Genomic DNA, 26,918 nt, shown 5'->3' with positions numbered 1-26,918 from the left:
GGGCAAAGGTATTATATAGGAGTATGCTTATTTAGAGAGCAGAAGCTGTCATAGTAACAGTATATGATACAATGAGATGATACACTTTATCTTTAAATCATTATTGTAGCATGCTGATGAATCAGTTTTGTTAATCAGCTTGATCAGTGGTCCTCAACTGGGGTCTACGAGGCTCCTGATGGTCCATATAAAATTTTGTGGCAGTCCATGCAACAAAATAGAAAATTGGGAATCCACAATAGTGTTTGAATGGTCCCTGAAAAAATTTTGTTTTAGATGTATGTATTGGTCATATTGCAAGAAACAGCTAGACTTCTTTTTCAAACCTTTTACATAGTTCAATCTATACAAGTCAATGTGTGAAAAACAAAATTGAAATTTAGAAAAGAGTTGTTTCTATAAAACTAGTCTTTAAACATCAAATGGGTATGAGGATCCATCATAATAAAATGGTAATCAAAAGGGTCCATAGATTTTAAAAAATGGATGAGAACCCCTGAGCTAGATAGTGTATTGCAGAAGCAGTCTAAGGTATCTGTAGTGGTTGTAGCAACACTATGTCATATATATGTATAATATTCCAGTTTAGGACACATCTGCATACAGTAGAGAGCTAGTAACTGATCAGGGCTGAAATTTTTCTGGCCCTTTGGGATACAATTTGATTATCTTGTACAAATGTAGTCACTATGGATGGTCATCAATATATTAAGGACTAGTACTGAAGTAAATTTGAGTTTTATTTTAAATCCTCATGTGGTTCTTGTTTAGGAAGGGTGTAATGGAAGACTGTTTCTTTGATATGTGTACTGACATGGTTTGGTTCAATTAAAGGAGATCAGATTGTCATTTCTTCATTGCAGGATGATTTTTAGGTCTCAGTTTAGGGAACAATGCTAGTCTGGTATCTGGGTATCTGGTGTGCAAGTAGGTAATTGAGGAAGAGTGAAGCATGGTATCATCAGCATAAGAAGAGGAATACAAGTAGTAGCAAGTAGGAAAAGTTTGGGAAACAATGAAATCTTGAAGCAAATTTTCTGCTAGGAGTAATCAGTGTAATATCTGAGGAGCTCCAACCAGTAAGCTGACTTGAAATACTAAAGGATTTGCAAGGAAGGCTTGTTCTACAGTAGGTGAATATAACCATGGTTGTCTTCATTAAGCAGTGATCAAACTATTCATTGAGGTAGAGACAATGATGGTTGAATAAAGGCTAGTTTAGAAGTGAGAAACAGGTAAACAGTGTTTGGAGAGTCAGTATATTAGCCAATAATAAAAAAAAAATGGGAGGAGATTAACTTATGGTGACAGTAGAGAATAGCAAAATATTCAGCCTCTGTTACTCAATGCTCTGTGAACACTGTAAAGACTGTAAGACATGACATGGACAGCTGCTATAGAGACTACAAAGCTGTGGCCAACAACTTCTCTTTGGCCAATTCTCAACAAGAAGGGCAGTTGGAAGGCCACTCTTGCACCTCAGAGACAAACTAAAACACAATCTGAATCGATGCAACATTCCCTCTTCTTCCTGGGAAAACAAAGCATTAGAATGCAGGACCTGGTGCCAGTGTTGCTGCTCCTCAGTTCAAAGATTTGAACAAAGTTGACTCCAACATTGGGACCAACTTCATGCAAGCATGAAGGCACACTAGCAAAATACTGCTCCTCTGAATGGAAACCTTACCTGTCATTGTGGTTTTGCAGCATGAAGCAAAGCAGGCCTTGCCATCCACTCAAGAAAACACACAGGGAATGATCCACATGCTCTCAAGCAAACTGAGTCCTCAACTTGTTCAATTTGCCAAAAGGTTTGCAAGGCATCAGCAGGCCTCAAAAGATATATTCATGTCCATAGAACATGATTAAAACTTTATTTTTACTGAACCCTCAATTGTCACTCACAGCAATAAAATCCTCATGTATGTGTGTGTGTGTGTGTGTGTGTGTGTAGAAGAATAGACAGACAGACATATTAAGCAGATTATCATAGTTGTGCTCAATAAGAAATAATTCAAAGGGACAAACAGAGTGTAGGATACTTGGTATTGTCTTCTTACAACATGGCCAGGTGTTACAACTTTTGTATCCTCAGAGTTGTAACATCTGGCTGTGTTATCAGAAGACAAAAAAAAAACACACTAAGTATACATATATATATATATATATATATATACACACACATATATACATACATATATATATACACATGAATGTGTGTTATTTCAAACATTAACACAAATTCAGTGTACTGAGAAAAATATACCCAGTTGAATCACCCATAATACACGTGTTGTACATAATTTATTGTCTTTGGAGGGATGAAAGGTAAAGCTGGCTCAGTAGAATTTTAATTCAGAATAAAGGAGTACAAATAAAAAGGAGCATAAATATAAATACTATTAATCCCTATGCCCTTTCTGCCACTGAACTACTCTGTTCATATGTTCTGAATATGTGATACCACCTTACTTAGTCAATATTATTTTATTGAATTTTTTCAGTGCTTGTGAACAATTTTACATTGTGATATTATAAAATATAAAATTTAGTTTCTTCATAAGTAAACAAAGGGAAATATTTACATGTAACAGCCTGCAAACTGAACAGTTTTGAAATTATTCAATGCATTCAAGTGTTACATTATTATTTCAATATTTTCCCAACTCACATTCATTACTTAAATTTCTCTTGACCTCATAGCAGATGGCTTCATTTCTTCTCCACTCATTTTACTTCCATAACCGATAGTGGTCTCAGTTTCATGGCTGAATGTTTTACCCTGGCCATTAACAGGGTTTCAATCATGAAGCAGAATTTGAACCCAGAATGCAAAGAACTAGAGCAAAGGCCACAAAACTTCTTGTTGAACATATTAACAACTCTGCTAATCTATTATCTTTTATCTTTCTTTTACTTGTTTCAGTCACTGGACTGCGACTGTGCTAGACACAACCTGGAAGGGTCTTAGTTGAACAAATTGCTCCCAGTATTTATTCTACCAGCTTTTTTTTTTCACCAAACTGCTAAGTTACAGAGATGTAAACAAACCAACATCGGTTGTCAAGGAGTGGGGGAGAGAATACACCACATAAATACAAATGTACACACACACATGTTTTCCACACTATTTCTATTTATTAAATTCATTTACATGGTATTGATCAACCCGTGGCTATAATAGAAGACACTTGCCAAAGGCGTTGAACAGTAGGACTGAACCTGAAACCATACGAATGCAAAGCAAACTTTTTAACCACACGGCCATGCTTGCGTCACTAAGTTACAATAGTATAGATATTGTATGAAATACTTATACATTAACAAACTAATACATAATTTATTGACTCCAAAAGAACAAAAAGCAAAGTTGATCTTAGTAAGATTTGAACTTAGAGCACAGATATGAAAACAGTCTCTCACAGCTTACAGGTTCTTTAGACCAGAGTTAATCTTAGTTTGTGAAGGCACTTGCTTAGTGCTTAGGGTGTTGCACTCATGATCATAAGATTGGGGTTTTGATTCCTGGACTGGGTAATTTGTTATGTTCTTGAACAAACCAATTCATTTTCTATTCTGCTGGCAAAAATGAGTGATCCTGCAACAGACTGTTCTTTCCAGGGGAATAATATATACATCAAAGAATCTGGCCTTATGAGTCAATGGCGTGGAAAGGGCCTTACCTTATCTTACAGGTTCCTTACCTTACCTTATCTTACAGGTTCTTTAGACCAAAGCTTATCTTACAGATTCTTTAGACCAGAATTTTTCCTGGTTTGTGGAGTTTTAGTGCTTATGGAGTTGCACTTATGATCATAAGATTGTGGTTTTGATTCTTAGACTGGGTAATTATGTTCTTAGACTGGTAGTTATGTTCTTGAACAAACCATTTCATTTCATATTGCTCCAGTCCACTCAGCTGGCAAAAATAAGTAATCCTGCGACGAACTGTTGTCCTTTCCAGGGGAATAATATATACATCAGACACTCTGGCCTTATGAGTCTATGGCATGGAAAGGACCGCTACCTTATCTTAGTTTCTATAGCATTTGAGCAATAGAGATTATAAGTCTCTCTGCCAAAATGTTCACTACAAGCTGTTGTTAGTACTCATTTCAGCTCAGTGGACTAAAGTAATATAATATACAGTGCTTTGCTAAAAGACATAACTTATATCAAACATTCAATTTAGCAGATGATAACAATGATATGGATGATAAGAATAGTAATAATAGATTATTTAAGCATTGAAATGGTTTTTACAAGGAATTTAATGTTTTCCTTTGAAATAATACAATACCATAGGTACAGGCATGACTGAATGGTTAGAAGTTTGCTTCCCAGCTACATGGTTCCAGGTTCAGTCCCACTTTGTGGTACCTTGGGCAAGTGTCTTCCACTAGAACCTCAAGATGATCAAAGCTTTGTGAATAGATTTGACAGATACAAGCTGAAAGAAGCCCATCATATGTATATGTGTGTGTGTGTGTAGATATAAATATATATATATATATATATATATATATATATATATATATATATATATATATATATATATATATATATATATATATATATATATATATATATATATGTATATATATATATATATATATATATATATATATATATATATATATATATATATGTATATATATATATATATATATATATATACATACATATATATATATATACATATATATATATATATATATATATATATATATATATATATATATATATATATATATATATATATATATATATATATATATATATATGTATATATATATATATATATATATATATATATATATATATATATATATATATATATATATATATATATATATATATATATATATATATATATATGTATATATATATATATATATATGTATATATATGTATATATATATGTATATATATGTATATATATATGTATATATATATATATATGTATGTATGTATGTATGTATATATTTATATGTGTGTGTGTATGTGTGTGTGTGTGCATATATATGCATGTATGCATTTATATACTTGTGTATATGTGTGTGTGTATATATATATGTGTATATATATGTATATGTCTATATATATAGCTCTTATCTTTTCTTTTATCTTTTTCTTGTTTCAGTGTCATGCTGGAGCATTTGCTTGAAGGGTTTTAGTCGAACAAGTCAACCCCAGGACTTAATTTCTAAAACCTGATACTTATTCTATTGGTCCCTTTTGTTGAACTGCTAAATTACAGGGGACATAAGCACATCATCACCTGTTGTCAAGCAGTGGAGGGGGACAAACACAGACACAAAGACATGCACACATAGATATATACATGCATACATACGTACATACATACATATACATATACATATATGACACGTTTCTTACAGTTTCCATCTATCAAATTCACTCACAATGATTTGGTTGGCTTAAGGCTATAGTAGAAGAAACTTACCCAACGTGCCATGGAGTGGGACTGAACCTAGGACCATGTGAAGCAAGCCTCTTACCACACAGCCACACCTGTATGGATGTATTGATGGATGGATGGATGGATGCATGCATGCATGCATACATACAAACATATATACATACATACATATTTACACTCACACACACACACATACATATACATACATACATATATATATATATATATATATATATATATATATATATATATATATGAGAATTCGCTTTGTTAAATTCCAATGAGTTTCAACCAAGAAAATTCCCCTAAGTAAACACTTTGATCAGTGCCCTGTGAAGACACATCCAATATACCAGATTTTCCCTCTCTATCAATGAACCAGAAACACTTCAGCTTAATTCTGATGAAATAAAGAAAATATGTTTATTAAGAAACAACAACTGAATATCCTATAACACACCAGAATGAGAAAACTCAATTTATTCATGAAAAATGAGCAGAGACAACAGATATAAATCAAAAGTTTAAGTAACGGGCAACCTCAGAGATTCAAAACTTAACTCCAAACTGTTGTACAATAACACATTGCACCTTCTCAAACACCAGTTGCTGATGTCATCCTAGGCTGAACTAGTGTGATTAGTTTTGGGTCAAACCCAGAACCTCAGTGAAAAGCAAATAAACTTTGAGCCTACTGAACTCATGACTTCTTAAGGGAATCAACCAACTAGAATGCTGGACGACCCTCAAACAAAACAAGTTACCTAATCAGGAGAAACAAATCAACATTGAGCTGACTGAACCAGTGGCTTCATAAGGGAATCAACCAACTGGGACACTGGATAATTGTCAGACAAAAACAAGCTACCAAGTTTTGACAACAACAAAAGACATAAGCAGAAAATCAACCAGTCAAAGCACTGGATCTCTACTGATCAAAAACAAGAGATCAAAACATTAGACAAACAAATGACATCACCAAGAAGTCAACCAACTAAAATGCTGGATTTCTGCCAAGACAACCACAAATCAAGTGTCATAGTAAGATAGCCAGCCAGAAATTTATAGTTAATAAGAACTTGATCCATTGCTGTTAAATATATATATATATATATATATATATATATATATATATATATATATATATATATATATATATATATTATTATAAAATCTGGTAATTAATCATATATTAATTAATATCGATTAATTATCAGGAGGCCAGCACATCTAAAGAATCAAGGAGATTCAGAAATAGTATCTGCAATCTCAGGGGATTAAGGTACATTTTAAAAAAATAACGTTGACCACTAATGTGGACAATTAATGTGCTAGAAATAGATCACATCTTGTGTCTATTAAGACCTAAATTGTTCTCAACATGAAATATAGCAGCATACCAAAACATGAGCGGGCAAGACATTTAAAATCACATAAAAAAGCATTCTTAAACAGGTACCGGTTTCGGATTTAACAATCTTACCAATTGTCCATTCCTCTTCAGCCTGATTTGTAATGTAACCGCAATCATCAGAATCGTATACAGAGTTGCCCACCGCCATGGGTGCGCGTGTATATGGTTCTGCTAATTACAGCTTAATGGTAAAATTCAAAAGTCTTTGTTTTGGCGCGCTAATTCCAGGAATATATCTGCAGAAAATATTTACTGCGTCGTATATATTCAGTATGAGAAAATGGGTAATGGGTAAAATATTATTATAAAATCTGGTAATTAATCATATATTAATTAATATCGATTAATTATCAGGAGGCCAGCACATCTAAAGAATCAAAGAGATTCAGAAATAGTATCTGCAATCTCAGGGGATTAAGGTACATTTGGTATGCTGCTATATTTCATGTTGAGAACAATTTAGGTCTTAATAGACACAAGATGTGATCTATTTCTAGCACATTAATTGTCCACGTTAGTGGTCAACGTTATTTTTTTAAAATGTACCTTAATCCCCTGAGATTGCAGATACTATTTCTGAATCTCTTTGATTCTTTAGATGTGCTAGCCTCCTGATAATTAATCGATATTAATTAATATATGATTAATTACCAGATTTTATATATATATATATATATATATATATATATATATATATATATATATATATATATATATATATATAGAAAAAAATTAAGGTACTCAGAAATCTGGATGTTTGTACATTTACAGATTTTTATTAATGTCACATATTAAATAAAGCGCTTTTCACCTAGTCGTGTAGGATTTTCAAAAAATCTGTAAATGTACAAACATCCAGATTTCTGAGTACCTTAATTTTTTTCTATATAATTTCTATACATCACCTCCAAATCTTCCAATATATATATATATATATATATATATATATATATACAAAGCAATTTTAATTAAAACATTTTGAATTCTCACCAGCAAAACTAGCAACAAAGAACTCTCCGTCATGCAATATGATATAAATTGCAAAAAAAGTTTTTCTGTCTATCTGTTTTTTTCTTTTACAAACTTTATAAAAACTTAATCGTATCTAATTGTTAATATTACTCAATATTTCTGAACTTTCAACGATGTATGAGAGTTATGAGCTTCATTGAACATTTGAACTTGTGTCTCTGTGAACCTCATTGAAATTTGTATGAATATTCGATCATTTAAGCATGTTTTTCCAAATTTTTCCTTGTAACTTTAACCTCTCCTAAAACCTTTCCTTATTTATTTTCTATTTTGCCATTGATAAACAAAATATTAGGGTTTGATATTTTAATAAATCTGTTACAAAATTTTAAAATGACTACACATTTTGAGATTTAGGTGCATTTTTGAAACCCCAAAGCAAATTCTCCTATATTTTCTCCTGCATGGGAATACAGTACTTTTCTCCATACATCATCCACCTTCCAGATTGGCATGAGCTGCACCAGACTTGTGTGTCTTCTTTGATAGGGTTTTTACGGCTGGACACCCTTCTTCATACCAACTACCCAGCAGAGTGGACTCAGTGTTTTTTACATGGCACAAGCACAGGCAAGGTCAGTTTGGGCAAAGTTTTTACAGCAGGATGTCCTTCCAAATGCCAACCACTTTACAGTGTGGACACTTTTTAAGTGTCATCTGCACTGACAGGGTCACCAAATACCTTGCAAGACAAAAAGAAAAAATCTTTTGAGAGGGGAGGGGCAATTGGAGGAGGTAATCTAGTATCAGATGATGAAGAGTTATAGTGAGACAGAAAGACTGAAGAGAGAGAGAGAGAGAGAGAGAGAGAGATCAGGAATGAGGACAGAAATAGGTGTGCTGCTGTAAAGGAGATACATGATTACTCAGCCTGAGGGAAGAGTAGAAGAATGAGAGAGAGAGTAAGAGACAGCAAGAGTACAAGAAAGAGCAGGAGAGAGATGGCGGCAAAGTGCTGAGCATACAAGGGACAGGGATCAGAATATAAAGAGTTAGATGGGGGAAAGACATACCCTTGAGATTCGAAGGTCATAATATAAATGGCAGGACATTGCCAAAGAAGTGTGAGTAGAGATTAAGTAAAGGGAATGCAGTGAGTAGTGAAAATTTGGGTATATAGAGGGAGGTGCTACAGGATAGCAATGATACAATGAACAAGGTTGCGAGAACAGGATTGGGAAGTGAGAAGTAAGAATGGTACATGAAGGAGGAGATGTGAGAAAGAGAAGAGATGTAGTTTAGTTTATTGAGGTAGGGGGTGTGAAAAGTTTTCTTGTTACATGTGGGTGGAACACACAGCACTTCTAGAATTCAGTTTCGCTAACATTGGTGGGTCTTCTCAAGAACCTCATATCACCAGACATCTTGGTCCATTGTGTGTGTGTGCATGTGTGTGTGTGTGTGTGTATCTACATGTCTGTGTTTTTGTGTCTTTGTTTGTCCCCCCACCACCACCACCACTGCTTGACAACCAGTGCTGACATGTTTACATCCCTGTAACTTAGTGGTGTGGCAAAAAGAGACTGATAGAATAAATTCCAGACTTTAAAAAAATGTAAGTACTGAGGTTGATTAAAATTCTTCAAGGTAGTACCCCAGAATGGCCATAGTTTAATAGTCTAAAACAAGTAAAAGATAAAAGACACCTGCAACAGAAAATAAAGCTATGACCTCTGTCTGTTACCTCTTACCCACTTGACCATAGCAGTTTTCAGACATCAGTAGTAATAATGGAGCCTCTAATTACTCACTCTACCTGCTAGAAATGACAGGTAAATCCCACCCTACTGCCTCAAAAAAAAAAACAACAAATTGGATAATATAGTCTAAGGTACACGATGCTTAAGAAACAAAGTAAATGAAGTGCTCTCAGATAGAATACTTTTGATCATAAATCTCTGAAAGATGAATGACAACAGCATCACTGACCATATTTCCACTTAGTTCCACTGCTTACACAAGACTGAACCCAGTAAAGTTTACCCAAGGACTACAGGTGAATGTGCCACATTACACCAGCTCTAAATATGATTCAGAGAAATATGCACACACAGACACACATGCATTTGCTCAGGAAATAAGTAATGTGAAATACAATGCTTTGCACAAAGAATCAAAGCCACAAGCTAACATTCATTTATGAGTTAAACACCTGAACTACTATATCACATACCTTCACAACCACACAGATAGCTGGAACAAACACCATAAGGCATTTTATCAAATGCTATGACTCTGTCAATTTACATTCATATAGGTATGAACATGGGTGTGTAGTTAAGAAGTTTGATTCCCAACCACATGGATTTGAGTTTAGTCTCAGTGTGTAGCTTGGGCAAATGTCTTCTGTTATAGTTCCAGGCTGACCAAAAGCCCTGGGAGTGGATTAGGTAGATAGAAACTGAAAGAACCCATCATGTTGTGTATGTGTGTGTGTACATACATACATACATACATGTACATGTAAGTCACAATTTATGGATTCAAGTAATCCAGTAGTACTCATAAAAAAAGCTCCTTAATGTATCATTCTGCAAAATATAGAATATATAGTACAATACAAGAGAAAACAATAAAGAGTATATAAAGTCATAAATGACTGAGAAATAATTTGATGAAATTTTATTTAACAATAAGAAAATTCAAATATCATGACAACTTGTTTTGTAACTTAAAAACATATAATTAATTTATATTAATATCTTTAATAATAAATAAATTACTTACATGTCTGCATTAATGCAAAATGCAAAAAATTCTGCATTATTTTGAAAGATTTTTTGAATTTTGCATTAATATAGGCATGTAATTAATTTATTTATTAAATATAATATAAATTATTTGCAAAAAAAAAAAGAAATCTATTTCTCTATCATTTATAACTTTACACACACACACACAACATGATGGGTTCTTTCATGTGTGTGTGTGTGTGTGTGAGTGTCTTCTTGTTTTGACATTGCATAATTCTTGTAAATGAATGACATTCATTTCTAATATTCTGTAAAAACATGTCTGGCTATAGGGAAATATTACCTTGCTTGGAACCAAGCCATGGAAAATCTGCTTCTATAACTTCCATCCAACTATCATCATTTTAACATCCACTTTTCCATCTTGCATGGGAAAGTGGACATTAAAATGTTGCTGATGATGATGATGATGGTGACAACAACAATGATGATTATGATGAAGATGATAATTACAAATAATAGAATGATGACAATTTTTTTTTTCAGGTATATGCTACATTGGTAACCAAATTTCAAAAGAGCTTTATTATTATTCTGTTATTCACATCTAGTTAATCAAATTATTACCAAGAATATTATTTTCAGTGATTGGTATATTAATAGAGTCATCAACAACAATAAAAACAACTATGTTATACTTCAAAAGACCAGTCAGTTGACACCTTCCACTTGCAAATTTTTCCTTCTATTCTACTGGGAAACCTGTTTTGATTCATATGAAGTGCAAATAAAAAAAAAATTAACAGGATAGGCACAGGAGTGGCTGTGTGGTAAGTAGCTTGCTCACCAGCCACATGGTTCCGGGTTCAGTCCCACTGTGTGGCATCTTGGGCAAGTGTCTTCTGCTATAGCCTCGGGCTGACTAATGCCTTGTGAGTGGATTTGGTAGACGGAAACTGAAAGAAGCCCGTCGTATATATGTATATATATATATATATATATATATATATATATATATATATATATATATATATATATGTGTGTGTGTGTGTGTGTGTGTGTTGTGTGTTTGTGTGTCTGTGTTTTCCCCCCTAGCATTGCTGGTGTGTTTATGTCCCCGTCACTTAGCGGTTCGACAAAAGAGACCGATAGAATAAGTACTAGGCTTACAAAGAATAAGTCCCGGGGGCGATTTGCTCGACTAAAGGCGGTGCTCCAGCATGGCCGCAGTCAAATGACTGAAACAAGTAAAAGAGTAAGGATTTCTTTATCAGAAATGTATGTTCAAAGATATTCAGTCTTTGACTAAGAGACAGTCTTAATGTATGGTACATATTACACAATTCTGTTGGTCTAATAATTCCTGTAGCAGTATAGGCACCAATCTCATGTGATTGACTTTACCTTGGTGATTTTCTTTACCTTGGACCATTCTAACATTAGAGAGAGAGGAAGAGAGAAAGAGAAGAAGAAGAAGAAGAAGAAGAAGAAGAAGAAGAAGAAGAAGAAGAAGAAGAAGAGAGAAAGAGAAGAAGAGAGAGAGAGAAGAAGAGAGAGAGAGAGAAGAAGAGAGAGAAAGAGAGAGTTGGGGGCTTACTGCCAGTCTTCCATATTACCTTATTCAAGGTTGCACCCAAGAGAACATAACATGGTGTAACTCTTTTCTTTAGACATGCATGATGAAAGACTGTACCAATGTTTGAAAAATATGTTCCTTTTTTATCTTTTATCTTTTGCTTGTTTCAGTCATTAGACTGAGGCCATGCTGCGGCACCACCTTCAGGAATTTTAGTTGAATGAATCGACACCAGTACTCACTTTTTCTTAAGTACTTATTCTATCAGTCACTTTTGCTGAACCACTAAGTTACAGGGACATAAACACACCAGCAATTGGTTGTCAAGTGGTAATAGGGGACAAATACAGACACAAAGATGCACACATACCCAAACGCACAGTTTCTGTCTACCAAATCCACTCACAAGAATTTGGTTGGCCTGTGGCTATAATGGAAGACATCCGCACAAGATGACACACAGTGAGACTGAACCCAGAGCCATGTGGTTGGGAAGCAAACCTCTTACCACACAGCCACACCTGCACCTATGATAATGAATCATAAAAACTTTAAAAAAATAAAATATTTTTAGCTCAAACAGAAATGTTTTTGTATATAGTTATTTACATAATCAAAAATACAATTAAGTTTCTTAAATAAATCTAGAAGGACTGGCAAAGTATATGGACACTGTTTCTTCCTATAGGAAAATAAAAAAAAACTAAACAAAAAAATCAGATTTGTTAAATCACTAGAAACTAGTGACAGTTAATATTGCAGAAAACACCTCATCAAGTAATAGAACTTCATGCAAACATAAAAGAGTTGTAAAACATACTAGTTATATAACTTGCGTATACACACACATATATAAGAGTGTTGCAGCACAGAAGTAGAAAAAGGAAAGAGAAATAAAGAAAGTTTCTCACAATGCAGAAAGTTTTGTTAGATTGCTTCCTTCTGAAGATAGGTTTTTGTGCCTGAAATATAAAGGCTTTCGTAATACTTTCTGAATTGTTAGATGTTTTCTGTATTTACCTTTTCTTTGTCCACATACACACACTCACGCATGCACACACACACACATTCCAGTGGGTGACAAGTTCATAAAGAAGATATATTTGGCCGATATTAAATACTCAAAGATAAGTTTGCATGTAAATAAAATATTTAATCCATAGTCATTAGTCTGATAGAATATGTTCTGTTTTGCTTATGGCTCATCAGGAGCCATAGGTGAAATAGAATATTTTATTGGACTAACAATTATGGAATATATATATATATATACACACACACACACTAATATCAAACAGTGAGAATGTGTGCTCAACACTGCATTTGGTGTTTAAATATTTTCCAAATGAAACCTGCAGGCATGGCCTCGTGGTAAGAAGTTTGTTTTCCAACATGGTTCTGGGTTCAGTTCCACTGCAAGTGTTTTCAACTATAGCCTCAGAACTACCAAACTTTGTGAGTGGATTTGGTTGACAGAAACTGAAAGAAGCCTGCTGTATGTGTGTGTGTGTGTGTGTGTGTGTGTGTGTGTGTGTGTCTTTGTGTTTGAGGATGTTCCCACCATTGCTTGACAACCAGTGTTGTGTTTACACCCCCAAAATTTAGTGGTTTGGCAAAAGAAACCAATATAGTAAGTACCAGGCTTTAAAAAAAAATAATAAGTATCATTTGACTAAAAATTCTTCAAGGCATGGCAGCAGTCTAATGATTGAAACAAATAAAACATACAAACACATACACACACACATATTTATAATTTATTTATATATATATATATATATATATATATATATATACCATTTTTTTTAGAAAACCATAGAAACAGAGAAGCACACTCTAAGAAGTAGAACAGTCTATATTTATTACTGGCAAAGGCCTGTTTATAGGGTTACTCTGGGTTTCTCACCATAAACAGTATCTCTATGGTGTATCATCAGACCCTAAGACTTGTTGGCCTATGATTACTTTAAAGAGGCTATAGGCCAACAAGTCTTAGGGTCTGATGACATATCATAAAGATACTCTATATGGTGAGAAACCCAGGAAAACCCTATAAAAAGACCTTCACCAGTAATATATATATATATATATTTGCCGATACTGTTTTTGTACATAGGGTAAATGTGTTTCTTTGTTGTAGTTTAATTAATAATGTTAGGGTTTAATCCTTCCTAGAATTATAATTGAATGAATGTGGTGATATCTAAGATATGTTTGTTTCCAAACAATACTTATTGTAGTGCTGTTTACACCATTAGATTGAATGGTACAGCCCAGGTGTTGAAACCATAGTGATATCTGTGGGGCAGCTAATGATGGAGGTATGTTGGATTGTTGGTATGGCTGTTATTGTATGTGCAGAATAGTTTTATAACACATCCATTTGATATATATATATATATATATATATATATATATATATATATATATATATATATATAAAAACAAATAATAAATGAGTATATGCATATATACGTACAGGTATGTGCATACCTACGTCTACCTGCATATATAGGTGCATATCTGGGTACAGGACATTGCAAACAAAACGTAGACAAGAAAATAATAATAACCAGAGTACAGAAAACACACAAGCCACATAGAGAACATTTTCCTTCATCAGCTACCCTCGTTTTAACACCGGCGTTTATAGATAGATAGATAGATAGATAGATATATAGATATGTGTGTGTGTGTGTGTAATTACATGCATACATACACACACATACATAAATAAATACATCAGATTCTATGCCTAGATTATTAATTTACACTTATACCAATAATAATTGGTGCACTTGCTTTTGTGAGTAAAGGTCTAAATGACGATGTGGAAAAGTTAGTTTTCAAAAAAGGAAATCAACCAGCTGATATATTCTGTACGCAGAAACGTTTTCTCAAGTTCAAAATGTGACATTGCTTTTATTATTTACACTCCAAAGACAGAGCTTTGTATCTTTGTTAAAAAAAAAAAGATAGTACCTTCTCTATAGGAAGTCATCAAATAATTAAAAATAAGAGTACACACATACATACATATTTCCGTTACTATAGGCTATACGCCACAAATATATTCATATAAACACAACAAACCTATAATATAATTCTGTGGTTAAGGTGATTAGTAATATGTTAAGAATTTATTTGGGAAATAAGGATAGTCACTAGAGTGGGTAGGCTATTGATGATCTATATGAGTGGGAAGAGACAAGAAATAGTAACAAAAAAAAGAAGAAAAATAAAAAGCGTGTACCCCACCCAAAGTTGTAAATTTCTCATGGTACACAAATTTGGCTTTTGTTTGCAGCGAATAAGGCTAAGGGAGACAACTCTACGTAATAGCTATAGTTGTTATCACTAAATATATAACTTTTGTAATCAGCTGCTGTAATATTTCAACTTATTAAAAGTGTCTTATATTCCCGAATAGTTACGCCTATCAAAATATACGATAGTTATCAATAGTTATTTTTAAGTAGTATTTTCTTTCAATGAAAATTAGAAAAATTTATAATCCGTTTTGTTTCTGTGAACAATTAACCCTTTAGCATTCAGATTTCTTCTCAAATGTTTTTTTTTTATATAGTTTCAGCTGAGAGCTGCGGCCATGCTGATGCACCGCCGTTTGAATAAATATTGCTTATTCATTCACATTTTTTTTTTGCATTAATCATGCATTATTTTGTAGTTTCAACCTTTCAATTATGTAATCGTATATTTATGCACTGAAATTGTAGGGTAGGTTTGAGAGGTTGGCTCTGGTCAGTTTGGATATTTGGTTTGGATATGGCCAGATTAAATGCTAAAAGATTGAAGCCTAATATTTATGATTATTATGGTTATGATAAAACTATTTTTGTTAAAATTTACAACCTTCACCTTAATTATAATAGCTTTGCAAAACAATCTATTAACTGTGTAAGCATCAACTCATGACTGATATTTCAAATGGGAATTTCATCACTTGCTGAAGCATAACTGAAAATTTTTTTACATTGTGTTATGAAAGGTAAGTCAGCTTAACAGAGACCATCCCACTTAAAATTATAAACCTAATGGAGGAGTCGAACTTAATGCTATAAGTTAATAATGCTTTTGTCAGTTTTAACCCTTTTATTCAAATTTCATTATCTTTAACTGCCAAAAGTAGTTTTAAATACTAATCCATTTTTTGTTGAAGAATGTTACATTTGAAACTATTTTCTGTTGATTTATGTCAAATTTATTGAGGCAGTGTGACTTGCAGAGAATACCAATTCTGCTTTCATAGTAGATATCTAACATCATTACTGGAATAACCATGATATTTACTTCACAGTGAAAGGGTTAATATGATGCTGCTCACAGCAATTTATGCAACATCCTACCTACAAAAGATGTGTTGTAAAGAGTTAAGTATTTTGCCATAATCTCATACCACTGATATGGTTCAAACCACAGAGTATTCAGTTGGTAACTGAAGATCCTATTTATTCAGCTATCTGCTTCATTTACACTTGGACTATTGGATTCTACCATTGACTCATGGCCACAAATTTTTGTAGCATGGGAGAATAATGTTTTCAGTTTATAGTTTACTTGGGACAAATCAACTTTTTATTAAATCCAATTAGTATGAAGGCATGTGGCTTAGTGGTTAGGACATTCAGCTCATGATTGTAAGGTTGTGAGTTCAATTCCCAGTGACACATTGTATCCTTGAGAAAGACAATTTATTTCACATTGCTCCAGTCCACTCAGCTGACAAAAATTAGTCGTACTTGTATTTCAAAGGGCCAGACTTGTCACATTCTATGTCACACTGAATTTCTCCAAGAACTACATTATGGGTACATGTGTCTGTGGAGTGCAGTCACAAGCAGGCTGCTCTGTTGATTGGATCAACTGGAACTCTCATCATAACTGACAGAATGTCGGCATATGCAGCAACAAAGAATAATGATGTTGCTGATTGGTGCTAGTAATGATAAGGTTTAGCCCTTTAGCATCTGGATTATTCTGTCAAATGTAATGCTTATTTAGTCACATTGTTTTGAATAAATCATGCATAATCTCATAGCTTCAAGATTTCAATAATGTATTTTGTGGGGTTTTTTTAAATGATATTATAGGGTGGGTGTTAGTTTGGCCAGTTTGACAATTGTTGTTGTTGTTGTTGGCACTCCATCGCTTATGATGCCGAGGGTTCCAGTTGATCCAATGAACGGAACAGCCTGCTAGTGAAATTAACGTGCAAGTGGCTGAGCATTCCACAGACATATGCACCCTTAATGTAGTTCTTGGGGATATTCAGTGTGACAAGGCTGACCCTTTGAAATACAGGTACAACAGAAACAGGAAGAAAGAGTGAGAGAAAGTTGTGGTTGGAAGAGTACAGCAGGGTTCGCCACCATCCCCTACCGGAACCTCGTGGAGCTTTAGGTGTTTTTGCTCAATAAACACTCAACGCCTGGTCTGGAAATCGAAACCGCGATCCTATGACCGCGAGTTCGCTGCCCTAACAACTGGGCCATTGTGCCTCCACAGTTTGACAATAAAGCAACAAGAATATTCAGGCCGGATATGGTCAGTTTAAATGCTAAATGTTTAAGCAATAACCTTTATATTGAATTCTACAATTGACTCATGGTCACAAATTTTTTGTAGCATAAGAGAATGTTTTCAATTTATTGTCTATTTGGGACAAAGTAAAAAAGTTAACTTTTTATTAAATTCACTTAGTTTCACTGTATATCAATGAAGTCTGGATCCTTGTATTTATTTGTGCCACATTTCTGACAATATTATTTGTTCTCTTCTGGGTCACTATTTAACTGTAGTTAAGCTTAATATGGTAAAAACAGAGTTTTTAAATGCCATAATGAGAAGACACTGCAAGAGAGAAATGTCAACTATCTTGACCAACCACATAGACAAAGTAAAAAAGTAGGAGGGGATATTTTTGTAGATAGTAAGATAAGTACTAGGAACACACAGAGATAGTGTTAATGTTATGCAAGATTGTTGTGTTGGTATGGATATTTAATGTAAATAATTATGTATGTTGGGTAAAAGGAAGTTTGGATGTGAAATTAAAAGACATATAGAATAGAGGGAGGAAGGGTTGATGCAAAATATAATAATTGGGTCCTGTATAAATGATCACAAGAATTAATTATATTTGGTAAAATTGTAAATAAGTCTTTGATTAAAAGTTGCCAATAAATTTAGTTTTTGCAGATTCAACAAATTTTTAGCTGTTTATCTAAATGTATCACACTGAAAAAAGATTAGTATATCACCACAGGAACTGACCATTGTCAATTGTATATTATTTGAGGTTTCATTTTACTTTATTTATCCTTTGGCTAGTTTTCTAGTAATGGCAATCGTAACTGTCAAAGGTGTTAGTCTAATTCACTATGTGAGATTTCCCTCAGTCATGACTAAAGTGATTTACATACAAGAAAACTTAGGAGCTAAATTAACAACTCCTTTAGTGTTAAATAAAGCTCCCCACTTGGTTTGATAAGGCTAGAGGTGAAAACCCCTTATGAATACACATACTCTTCTGCTTAATTTAATTCCCAGTTAATGTCAAAAGCAGAATAAGGAAATCACATGTATTTTATAGCTGATTCCCACCAAAATTTGAAACTTAAGAATGAGGGAATGATCAGAGACTTCCTATTGACTAATAAAGCTCTTATTAACATGCATTCAATAAATGTCTTTGAAGGCTGGATTACGTGTCAAAGTCATTAGTCAGAATAAATAATTCATAACTGAACTGAAAAGAACAAGTTATTGATTAAGGTCATGCCTATAGTACATCTAATAAGTGCTACAGTTACTCCCAGAATATTATCCAAGTAATTGTGAATTAACATCCGACTTATGTTGGCTGATAGATTCAATAGAATCAGTTCTAAGTCACGTGACCCTATACAACTAATGTTAAGGTCATGTGACACATTACAAGTGACCATATGTGTTTTATGTTTGATTTTTTTTACACTTGTTTATAAAATAAGATTTTAAAAAGATTTAAAAATTATGGAACTTTGTAATGAATTAATGGTTGTCTTTAAATAAAAAAAAAACTATTCTGAACATTTCTTCTGAGCTCTTTTAAATAACTGCTTGAATTTGCTCTCTGGATTCGTTTCTAACATATTTAACTTCATGCATTTTCTTTAAAAAAAAAAAAGGGTATAAATAACTAACTACTATACATATGCTGTAAGACGGATACAATATAGATTTACAAATAATTATAAGATTACAGGGTACAGCCCTCTTGAAATGCAGATACATAAATTATGTTAAGTTTACTACAAAAAAAATAATAAATAATAAATAAATAATAGAATAAAATAAAATTATGGGTGGAGCAGGCAATTAAAACTTCTATATGCTATACTGAAATAGTCAATATTTTCGCCTCATAAATAAACCTTTTTACAGCATTAATTTTTTATATTTGAAGTAAATGAATGCACTTTTTTTTTTTTTTTAGAAACACGAATTATTCCAGATTCTCGTAACTTTCCTAATTTGTTTGATTTTTAATATGACTACTGAATTCTTTGTTTACGAAGTGAGATAGTAGACTGTAAAAGCTGACAGACCAGATACATGAAAGTTAGCTTCGGTTGGATAAAGTAGTAATAACTTCCTGTCCGCATGCGCAGTTGTCTACCTATTAATATTATGGGATATTACTTTTGCGTGGCATTGTGGGCTTAAATTTTCTATATAAACCAAAATGGCAGCCAGATTTGGCTGGCGTAGTCTAACTTTATTACCAATTCATTAGAAGAATAATTGTATTGTACACGAAAAAATAAGTATGGAGGTAAGCAGCGAAAGATCTAGTCGAACAGACTTCTTTGCCACTGGAAAGTATCGATTAGTGCGGAAAATTGGCAGTGGGTCGTTCGGTGATATTTACCTAGGAATCAACATAACAAATGGCGAGGAAGTCGCTGTTAAATTGGAGTCGATTAAAGCTCGACATCAACAACTTCTCTATGAAAGTAAGCTCTATAAAATCTTGCAAGGAGGTGTTGGGATTCCCCATGTCCGTTGGTATAATCAAGAGCGAGATTATAATATCCTTGTTATGGATTTATTAGGACCGAGCCTTGAAGATTTGTTTAACTTCTGTTCGAGACGATTTACCATGAAAACTGTATTGTTGATTGCGGACCAGATGATTGCACGAATGGAATATGTTCACAACAGAAATTTTATTCACCGAGATATTAAGCCCGACAATTTCTTGATGGGAATCGGACGACACTGTAATAAGTTATTCATAATAGATTTTGGTTTGGCTAAAAAATATCGCGACAGTAAGACACGACAACATATTATCTACCGCGAAGATAAAAATTTGACCGGAACTGCTCGTTATGCTAGCATTAACGCTCACTTGGGAATCGAACAGAGTCGTAGGGACGATATGGAATCCCTTGGCTATGTCTTGATGTATTTCAATCGTGGTAGCCTTCCTTGGCAAGGTCTGAAAGCGGCGACCAAAAAACAGAAGTATGAGAAGATAAGCGAGAGGAAAATGTCTACTCCCGTCGAAGCCCTGTGTAAAGGCTTTCCAACAGAATTCGCTATGTATTTGAATTACTGCCGTGGATTGCGTTTTGAGGAAGCTCCTGATTATATGTACCTCAGGCAGCTTTTCCGCATACTTTTTCGTACTCTCAATTATCAGTACGATTATACATTTGACTGGACAATGTTGAAACAAAAAGCTACAAGCAACGTACAACAGCAAACAGCCACACAAGCTTCGGCTGCTCGTTAAAAAAAAACCTATTTTTGAGAAAGCTCCGAGCGAGGTCTTGATTTTTAAAAAAAAAAGCACCAACTTTGTTTTTAATACCAGTCTCGTGTGTCATACGTAAGACATTGGAATATAAACTTGCTTAATCCATTGTAAAAATTTAACCAAAGACTGGTTGAAAATTCCTTGTAAATATCAATTACAAATCGGGAGGAATGTATTTTGGATATAAAAAGAAAAAAGTCCTAACAGAATTAACTTGGTTAAATACAAATACCATCTTCTTATCCGTCTGTTTCTTTTTACATGTACGCATACATTCTTACTTTCTCTCCCACCCACTCATCCTCTGATAAATATTTTTAACCAGACAGTATAAGTGCTTTGATGGTCAAAGGAGTTGATGTGATCATTCACATTGTTTGTTATAACAATAATAAAATCGGTGAAACATGCTTTTGTGGATACCAGTATCAGCATCAAACCAAAACTGTCTTTGAGACTTGAATCAAATGGTTGCTGGAATTTTAATTGAGCAATCATTCCTACAGGTATAAAATGGAAATATTATTTTAGAGAATAAGAGATGATTTTATCCTTCATACAGAAAACCAAACTGAAATAAATTTTAAGGGTTTCTACTTGTTCGTTTGATGCTTTTGTTAAGGTAAACTATTATTCAATGAGTGTAATAAGCTGGCGAGGGATGAAATTGATTTAATAAACTTCAATAGTGTACGTACATCTCATATAATATATATATATAATGTACATATACACACTGAAGATGGATCGCAATAATTTTTAAGATGGTGTAGGCTTAACCGTTGAATTTTTATACGCATCAAACGGATTATATATATATATATAATTCGTATGAGCAGAAGGCTGAGTCGTCTGTGGAATGATATAAATAAGAAGCTAGATATGACCAAAGTTGCTTCGTTCTTAAATAGTTTTGGTGCCGACTGCGGGAGTTGGGTGGCACCAGCTGAATGTTTTGAACTTTCGCTCTTTCACTTTTTCTTTCTTTCTTTGACTCATTCTCCCCTTTAAAAAAAATTGTCCCTTTAAGGAAAAAAAGTGTTAACCTGCTCCATTTAATGTATAACCTGATTTTTCTGTGTAATGTTTTATTTATATCCTTCTACTTGCATCATTTCATAGATATTTTTTGTGATACCCTGAACAATCTTCAGCTTGAAGTGAAATGTAAATTGTAGGTGACAAAAATCTTGATTAAATTTTCCTTTCTCTTTATTTTAATCGTTTTATAATTCTGTTCCGTATTTTAATGTTTATATTTTATGTACACAAGCCTACTTCATTCACACTCACACCGTGACACTAAAACTCACATACACAAATCCTATAGTAGTTAAAGATATTATTAAAAAAAAAAAAACAACAAATCTTTCTGTTGTTTAATGTTATTGTTTCCTGATATTTTTAATATTGTATAAAAATGATTTCTATGTTTAACTTGCGTTGTTGGACGTGACTAATTGTTTTTGCTCTCTTACATTCAACCTCATATTGACATTAAAATCCCAGTCTGCGACTATAAAACAAGCGCAGTTGTCTTCTGGTTTTAGGAATCATTTAGTAAATTACATAATGTGTGTTTGAATTTTTTTTCCTTTTAGTATTTGTATATTTTAGTAAAATAAATGGGCGCGTGAACAGTACTGAATCCAGACATCAACTGGCTATCGAATATCACTGATATATATATATTTTATATATATATATATATATATATACATATATATATATATATATGTGTATATATGCCTGTATTGTTTATTCACATATTGGTCGTCAGCTTGAACAAGATTTCGGCCATTTACGAAGAAAGATATCCACCTGCTAATGCAACAGGTATGTACAGGTACGCCAGCTACGCCCCAATGTATAAATGTTACATGTTTTGGAAATCAAGTTTTTTTTGTTTGTTTTGTTATGATTGTTTATTCATGGTGTTAACATTGTATTAATATTGTTTCAATATCAATCTTCTCTTTCACAAACACATTACATATATAGGGGTGTGGGGTTATATTTGTTCGGAGAGTATGTGTATCTGGTTCGAAAGGATATTTCGCTAAAGGGAGATGAAATGTAATTGTCAACTTACCTTGTAACAGTATTACATGAGCATAATTTTAGAAATATAATCCTATGTGCATATATTACGTATGGCTACACATACATTCTGGATGTATATATATATAGACATATATATATATAAATATAGACAGTTTTTGTGTGTACATATATATGAGTATATATAACATTTTATACATGTGTATACATATAATACACATTTGTATATATATATATATATAGTGTGGGTGTATATCTATTTTCTTTATTGGTCTGATGTGGAAGAATGAGCTGTGCCTATGGCCTTTGCATGGCCCTCCGAGACCAGTGAGTTCGGTGCGGTTTGAAGTTCTTGATCGCATGCATTTATGTACATACATTTTGTGTATATCTATAATATATATATATATATTCATATATATGTATATATACACACATGCTCCTATGTGTGTATAAAAATATTAAGCACTTATGTGTATAAACATTTGTGTGCATGTATGTATATATTCATGTAATTGTTGAATAGGTTTGTGTGTATGTGTGCACACATGTAACAAACAGTTTTATGTGTATGATGTAATAAAATATTATATACTCTATGCCCTATATATTTTTTTTATATATCTTACGGCATTTATATAAATTGTATTTCTATGATGTATAGTAACCAATATTCCGATACTTAAACTAGATTAAAATGTTTCCAGTATTTTTGTTCTTGAAAAATTGTGAAGTATGTACTTAATAGTTTGACTTGACGTCTGTCAAAAGAAAATATTTGCTTTTTCATAAATCTAATTGACCTCTTTTAGCAAGTACAGCATACTAACTAAACCTTTCATGCAGAGTTGATCTAAGGAAGTGAACTAATCACATTTTAAACTTCTTTCAAACCAATTTTATCAGAAACCTCCAACTATACTGTAAAAAAAAAAAAAAAAAAAACACACACACACACACACACACAAACATCACATCTTAATTTTTAACTTCTTTTGACCAATTTTATCAGAAACTTCCCACAACAATAAAATTTTAGCTGTCATCACAAATTGTATATTGGTAAATATAACTGTGTTAACCTGTTCCCTATATTGTTGATGATGCTGTAAGATACCTAAATGTTGCAAAGCTTCAAAGAATAAAGTTCTGTTTGAAAACACTTTGTATATCGACAAATTAATATTTAGAGAATGTCTTCATTGAATTACAATAATTCTGTGTTATATACATATATATTCAAAACATTTGCCCCCCCCCCCCCTCTCTACTCTTACTTTCATAAATTAAAGTTAGAATCATATGATGACCTCCTTGGATAAAAGAACCAAGATTATAAACCTTTAATTCTGAATTGTTAGCATCTTTAAGTAATTTCGCAACAGATGTTTTCCAAAATTTTCTTATAATTCCCAAATTGCTCCAGAATAATGCATGAAGAAAAATTTGTGGATCTGAAATCTCTAGGAGGTAAAACAAGGAGGATTCAAGAAAAAAAATGATGAGAGGCTGATAGTTAGAATGGAGTAGATAGCTTTCCCCCTATTCTTTGTCTGTAAAGTGACGCTGTATAGACAATATATATTGGAACATTAGTTTTTTTAATTTCTCTTCTAAAAGTGTTTGAAAAATTGTTTCAAATACCATAGATTGTAGAGCACAATTTATTCTTTGTTTCGCATATAAAATATTAAATGACATGGTTGTGTGGTAAGTTTGCTTCTTGGCCACAAGGTTCTGGGTATCAGTCTCAATGCATGGCAACTTGAGCAAGTGTCTTCTACATCCTCCGGTTGGCAAAAGCTTTGTAAATGGATTTGCAGAAACTGAAAGAAGCCTGTTATGTGTGTGTGTATGTATATATATATATATATACATACATACATACACAATGGTGGGCACAGCTAACAGTAAAGTTGGTTTTGCTAATCTGCTAACTAAAGTTAGCTTTACAAACACTAAACTGCTAAACAGGTACAAAAAAATTAGAAGCTAATGCTAACTAATAACTGCTAACTTTTATATGAATTTAGTTTCAGTTTTGGTTTTTGGCTCTAAACCCCCTTAAAAACAAACCTAGGGAGCTAAAACTTTCATGTTGTAGCTTAGAGAGAGAGTTTTCCAAAAAGGTATAGCATGCCATTATCAGATGATGATCAAGGTGTATTACTCTGGCTGGGCCTTCTCCATCGCTTTGACATGATGCTGGTTGCCCTTCATAAACATCAGCCTCTCAAAGTTACCATTTGATAGGGTAGCTCTCTTGACCCTCAAAATATCTTTGCCTATAGAGAATAGGTGCTCAACTGCAGTACTGGATGGGATGGCGGTGTACTTGGTGAACAGGTTGATCAAGACCTGCTCCCCCCCCCCCCAAAAAAAGGCGACTTCAGTCAGAACCTCCTTTGAGACAGTCTCCAGCCAGGTCTTTACCAACTTCTGTGCCTTGAACTTCAGTGACCTGTGGCTGCTGCTCTCATGGAACCTAGTGCTGTTGCTGAAGAAATCTTCCTCATCCACATTGCTGGTGGTGCTGCTGCCCTCATTGGTCTCCGTTAGAGCTGTCTCTATGACAATCTCCATGGTGTTTGTTACTCTGCTAACCTGGCTGTTATTATACTGATCCAGCCAAAACAGATGGAAAGCAGCAGTCAGCTGGCACTCTGGGTCTTCGAGGAGGAGCCCAAACCTTTTTGTGATACCTGCCAGTATTGTGTCTACAAGAGAACTACAGTACAGGAAATGTTTAAACTTGGCTTCCTTCAACCTCATGAAGGTAGCCACTACAGTTGGCGGAATGCTCCTGAGATAGGCTTGGTCCTCCCCTGGACTTTATCCAAGGCCTTGGCAACATTGGACATCACCTGGACGTACTCTGGAAGCCGACATCAGAATCAGTGAAGATGTACTCAACTTTGTCCACATCTCCAACCTCTGGATCCAAGTCCACATCCAGATCGGTAGCAGCCACAGGATTTTCTGACAAGAATTCCGCTTTTGTACCAAACTGCATAAATACCTTCACAAAATTTTTGCCATTGTCTGTTGTGGTCTTGCAGATGGAATTTGTAATGGGTGTCCACCATGGCCTGGGCGAAAAACATTAAAGGTGTGAGGTCCTCTTGAGCTGAGAGCAGACCAGGACAGTGTGTGTTTTGGATCCAACCTGTATGCCATCATCCCCAGGTAGGACCTGTTTTGCACCAACCAGCAGTCCTCAGTGGTCACCACCCAGGGAACATCCTTGCGCAATCTGTAATTAAAAAATGTTAAACTGTAAAGAGACATAAGTTGTAAAGTTAAAAACTTGAAATTATATATATATATATATAAACTGACATCTCTATGTAAGTTGCAATGGTATTTGTGAGCACATGGTTTGTATAATTTTTCATGGGTAGGAAGGAGGCAGGATATTTGATTGCAGTATCTTATAACCATATTTTGTTTATAGAAATCACAGATTGTAGTTCAACATTTGTTACTAGCCTGTTCTAAATTCATGGAAATATTGCTTATAATTTAGTCTTGTTATTAAACTTGAAAATGGTGACACTACCCTGATAGGTGATGCGTTGGGTGGGGATGAATAACCTAGATGGAGGAAGGAATGATGGTCGGAATTTGATAAGTTCAGAACTTAAGTTTCATTCATTTGTTATTTCATTAAAGACTGCTGTGCAGACTTAATCATGAGTGGAATATATATATATATATATATATATATAAACTATTATATATTATGACATTTATTTCAGTTAGTTATTGTACATTTTATTGCATTAATTAAGAAGAAAATAATTAATAAATGTGTGTATTTACACACACACACACACACGCCTATCATTATCATTTAACGTCTGTGGGCATCC

The 26,918-nt window shown here is 33.5% G+C and overlaps 2 protein-coding genes across 2 annotated transcripts in view; one reads left to right on the top strand and one right to left on the bottom strand.

Moving 5' to 3' along the window:
• Window positions 1-13,859, bottom strand: part of LOC106881720 (lysophosphatidylcholine acyltransferase 1) — a 125,638-nt gene extending 111,779 nt beyond the window's left edge. Inside the window, exon 1 of the mRNA XM_089349188.1 lies at window positions 13,070-13,859. The gene's annotated coding sequence lies outside the window, so the exon portion shown is untranslated. The remainder of the gene's footprint in view (window positions 1-13,069) is intronic.
• A 5,907-nt stretch (window positions 13,860-19,766) lies between these two features.
• On the top strand, window positions 19,767-22,200 carry LOC106875713 (casein kinase I). Its single transcript, XM_014923961.3, has one exon. It carries the CDS (start codon window positions 19,990-19,992, stop codon window positions 20,959-20,961), a length of 972 nt encoding a protein of 323 aa, XP_014779447.1. The 5' UTR covers window positions 19,767-19,989; the 3' UTR covers window positions 20,962-22,200.
• The last annotated feature ends 4,718 nt before the right edge of the window (window positions 22,201-26,918 follow it).

Source organism: Octopus bimaculoides, chromosome 3, assembly GCF_046866305.1.
Source record: "Octopus bimaculoides isolate indiv1 chromosome 3, ASM4686630v1, whole genome shotgun sequence".
NCBI classification, from domain to species: domain Eukaryota; kingdom Metazoa; phylum Mollusca; class Cephalopoda; order Octopoda; family Octopodidae; genus Octopus; species Octopus bimaculoides.
The sequence above is the reverse complement of the archived record's forward strand: the minus strand, read 5'-3'. Positions and strand labels throughout refer to the sequence as shown.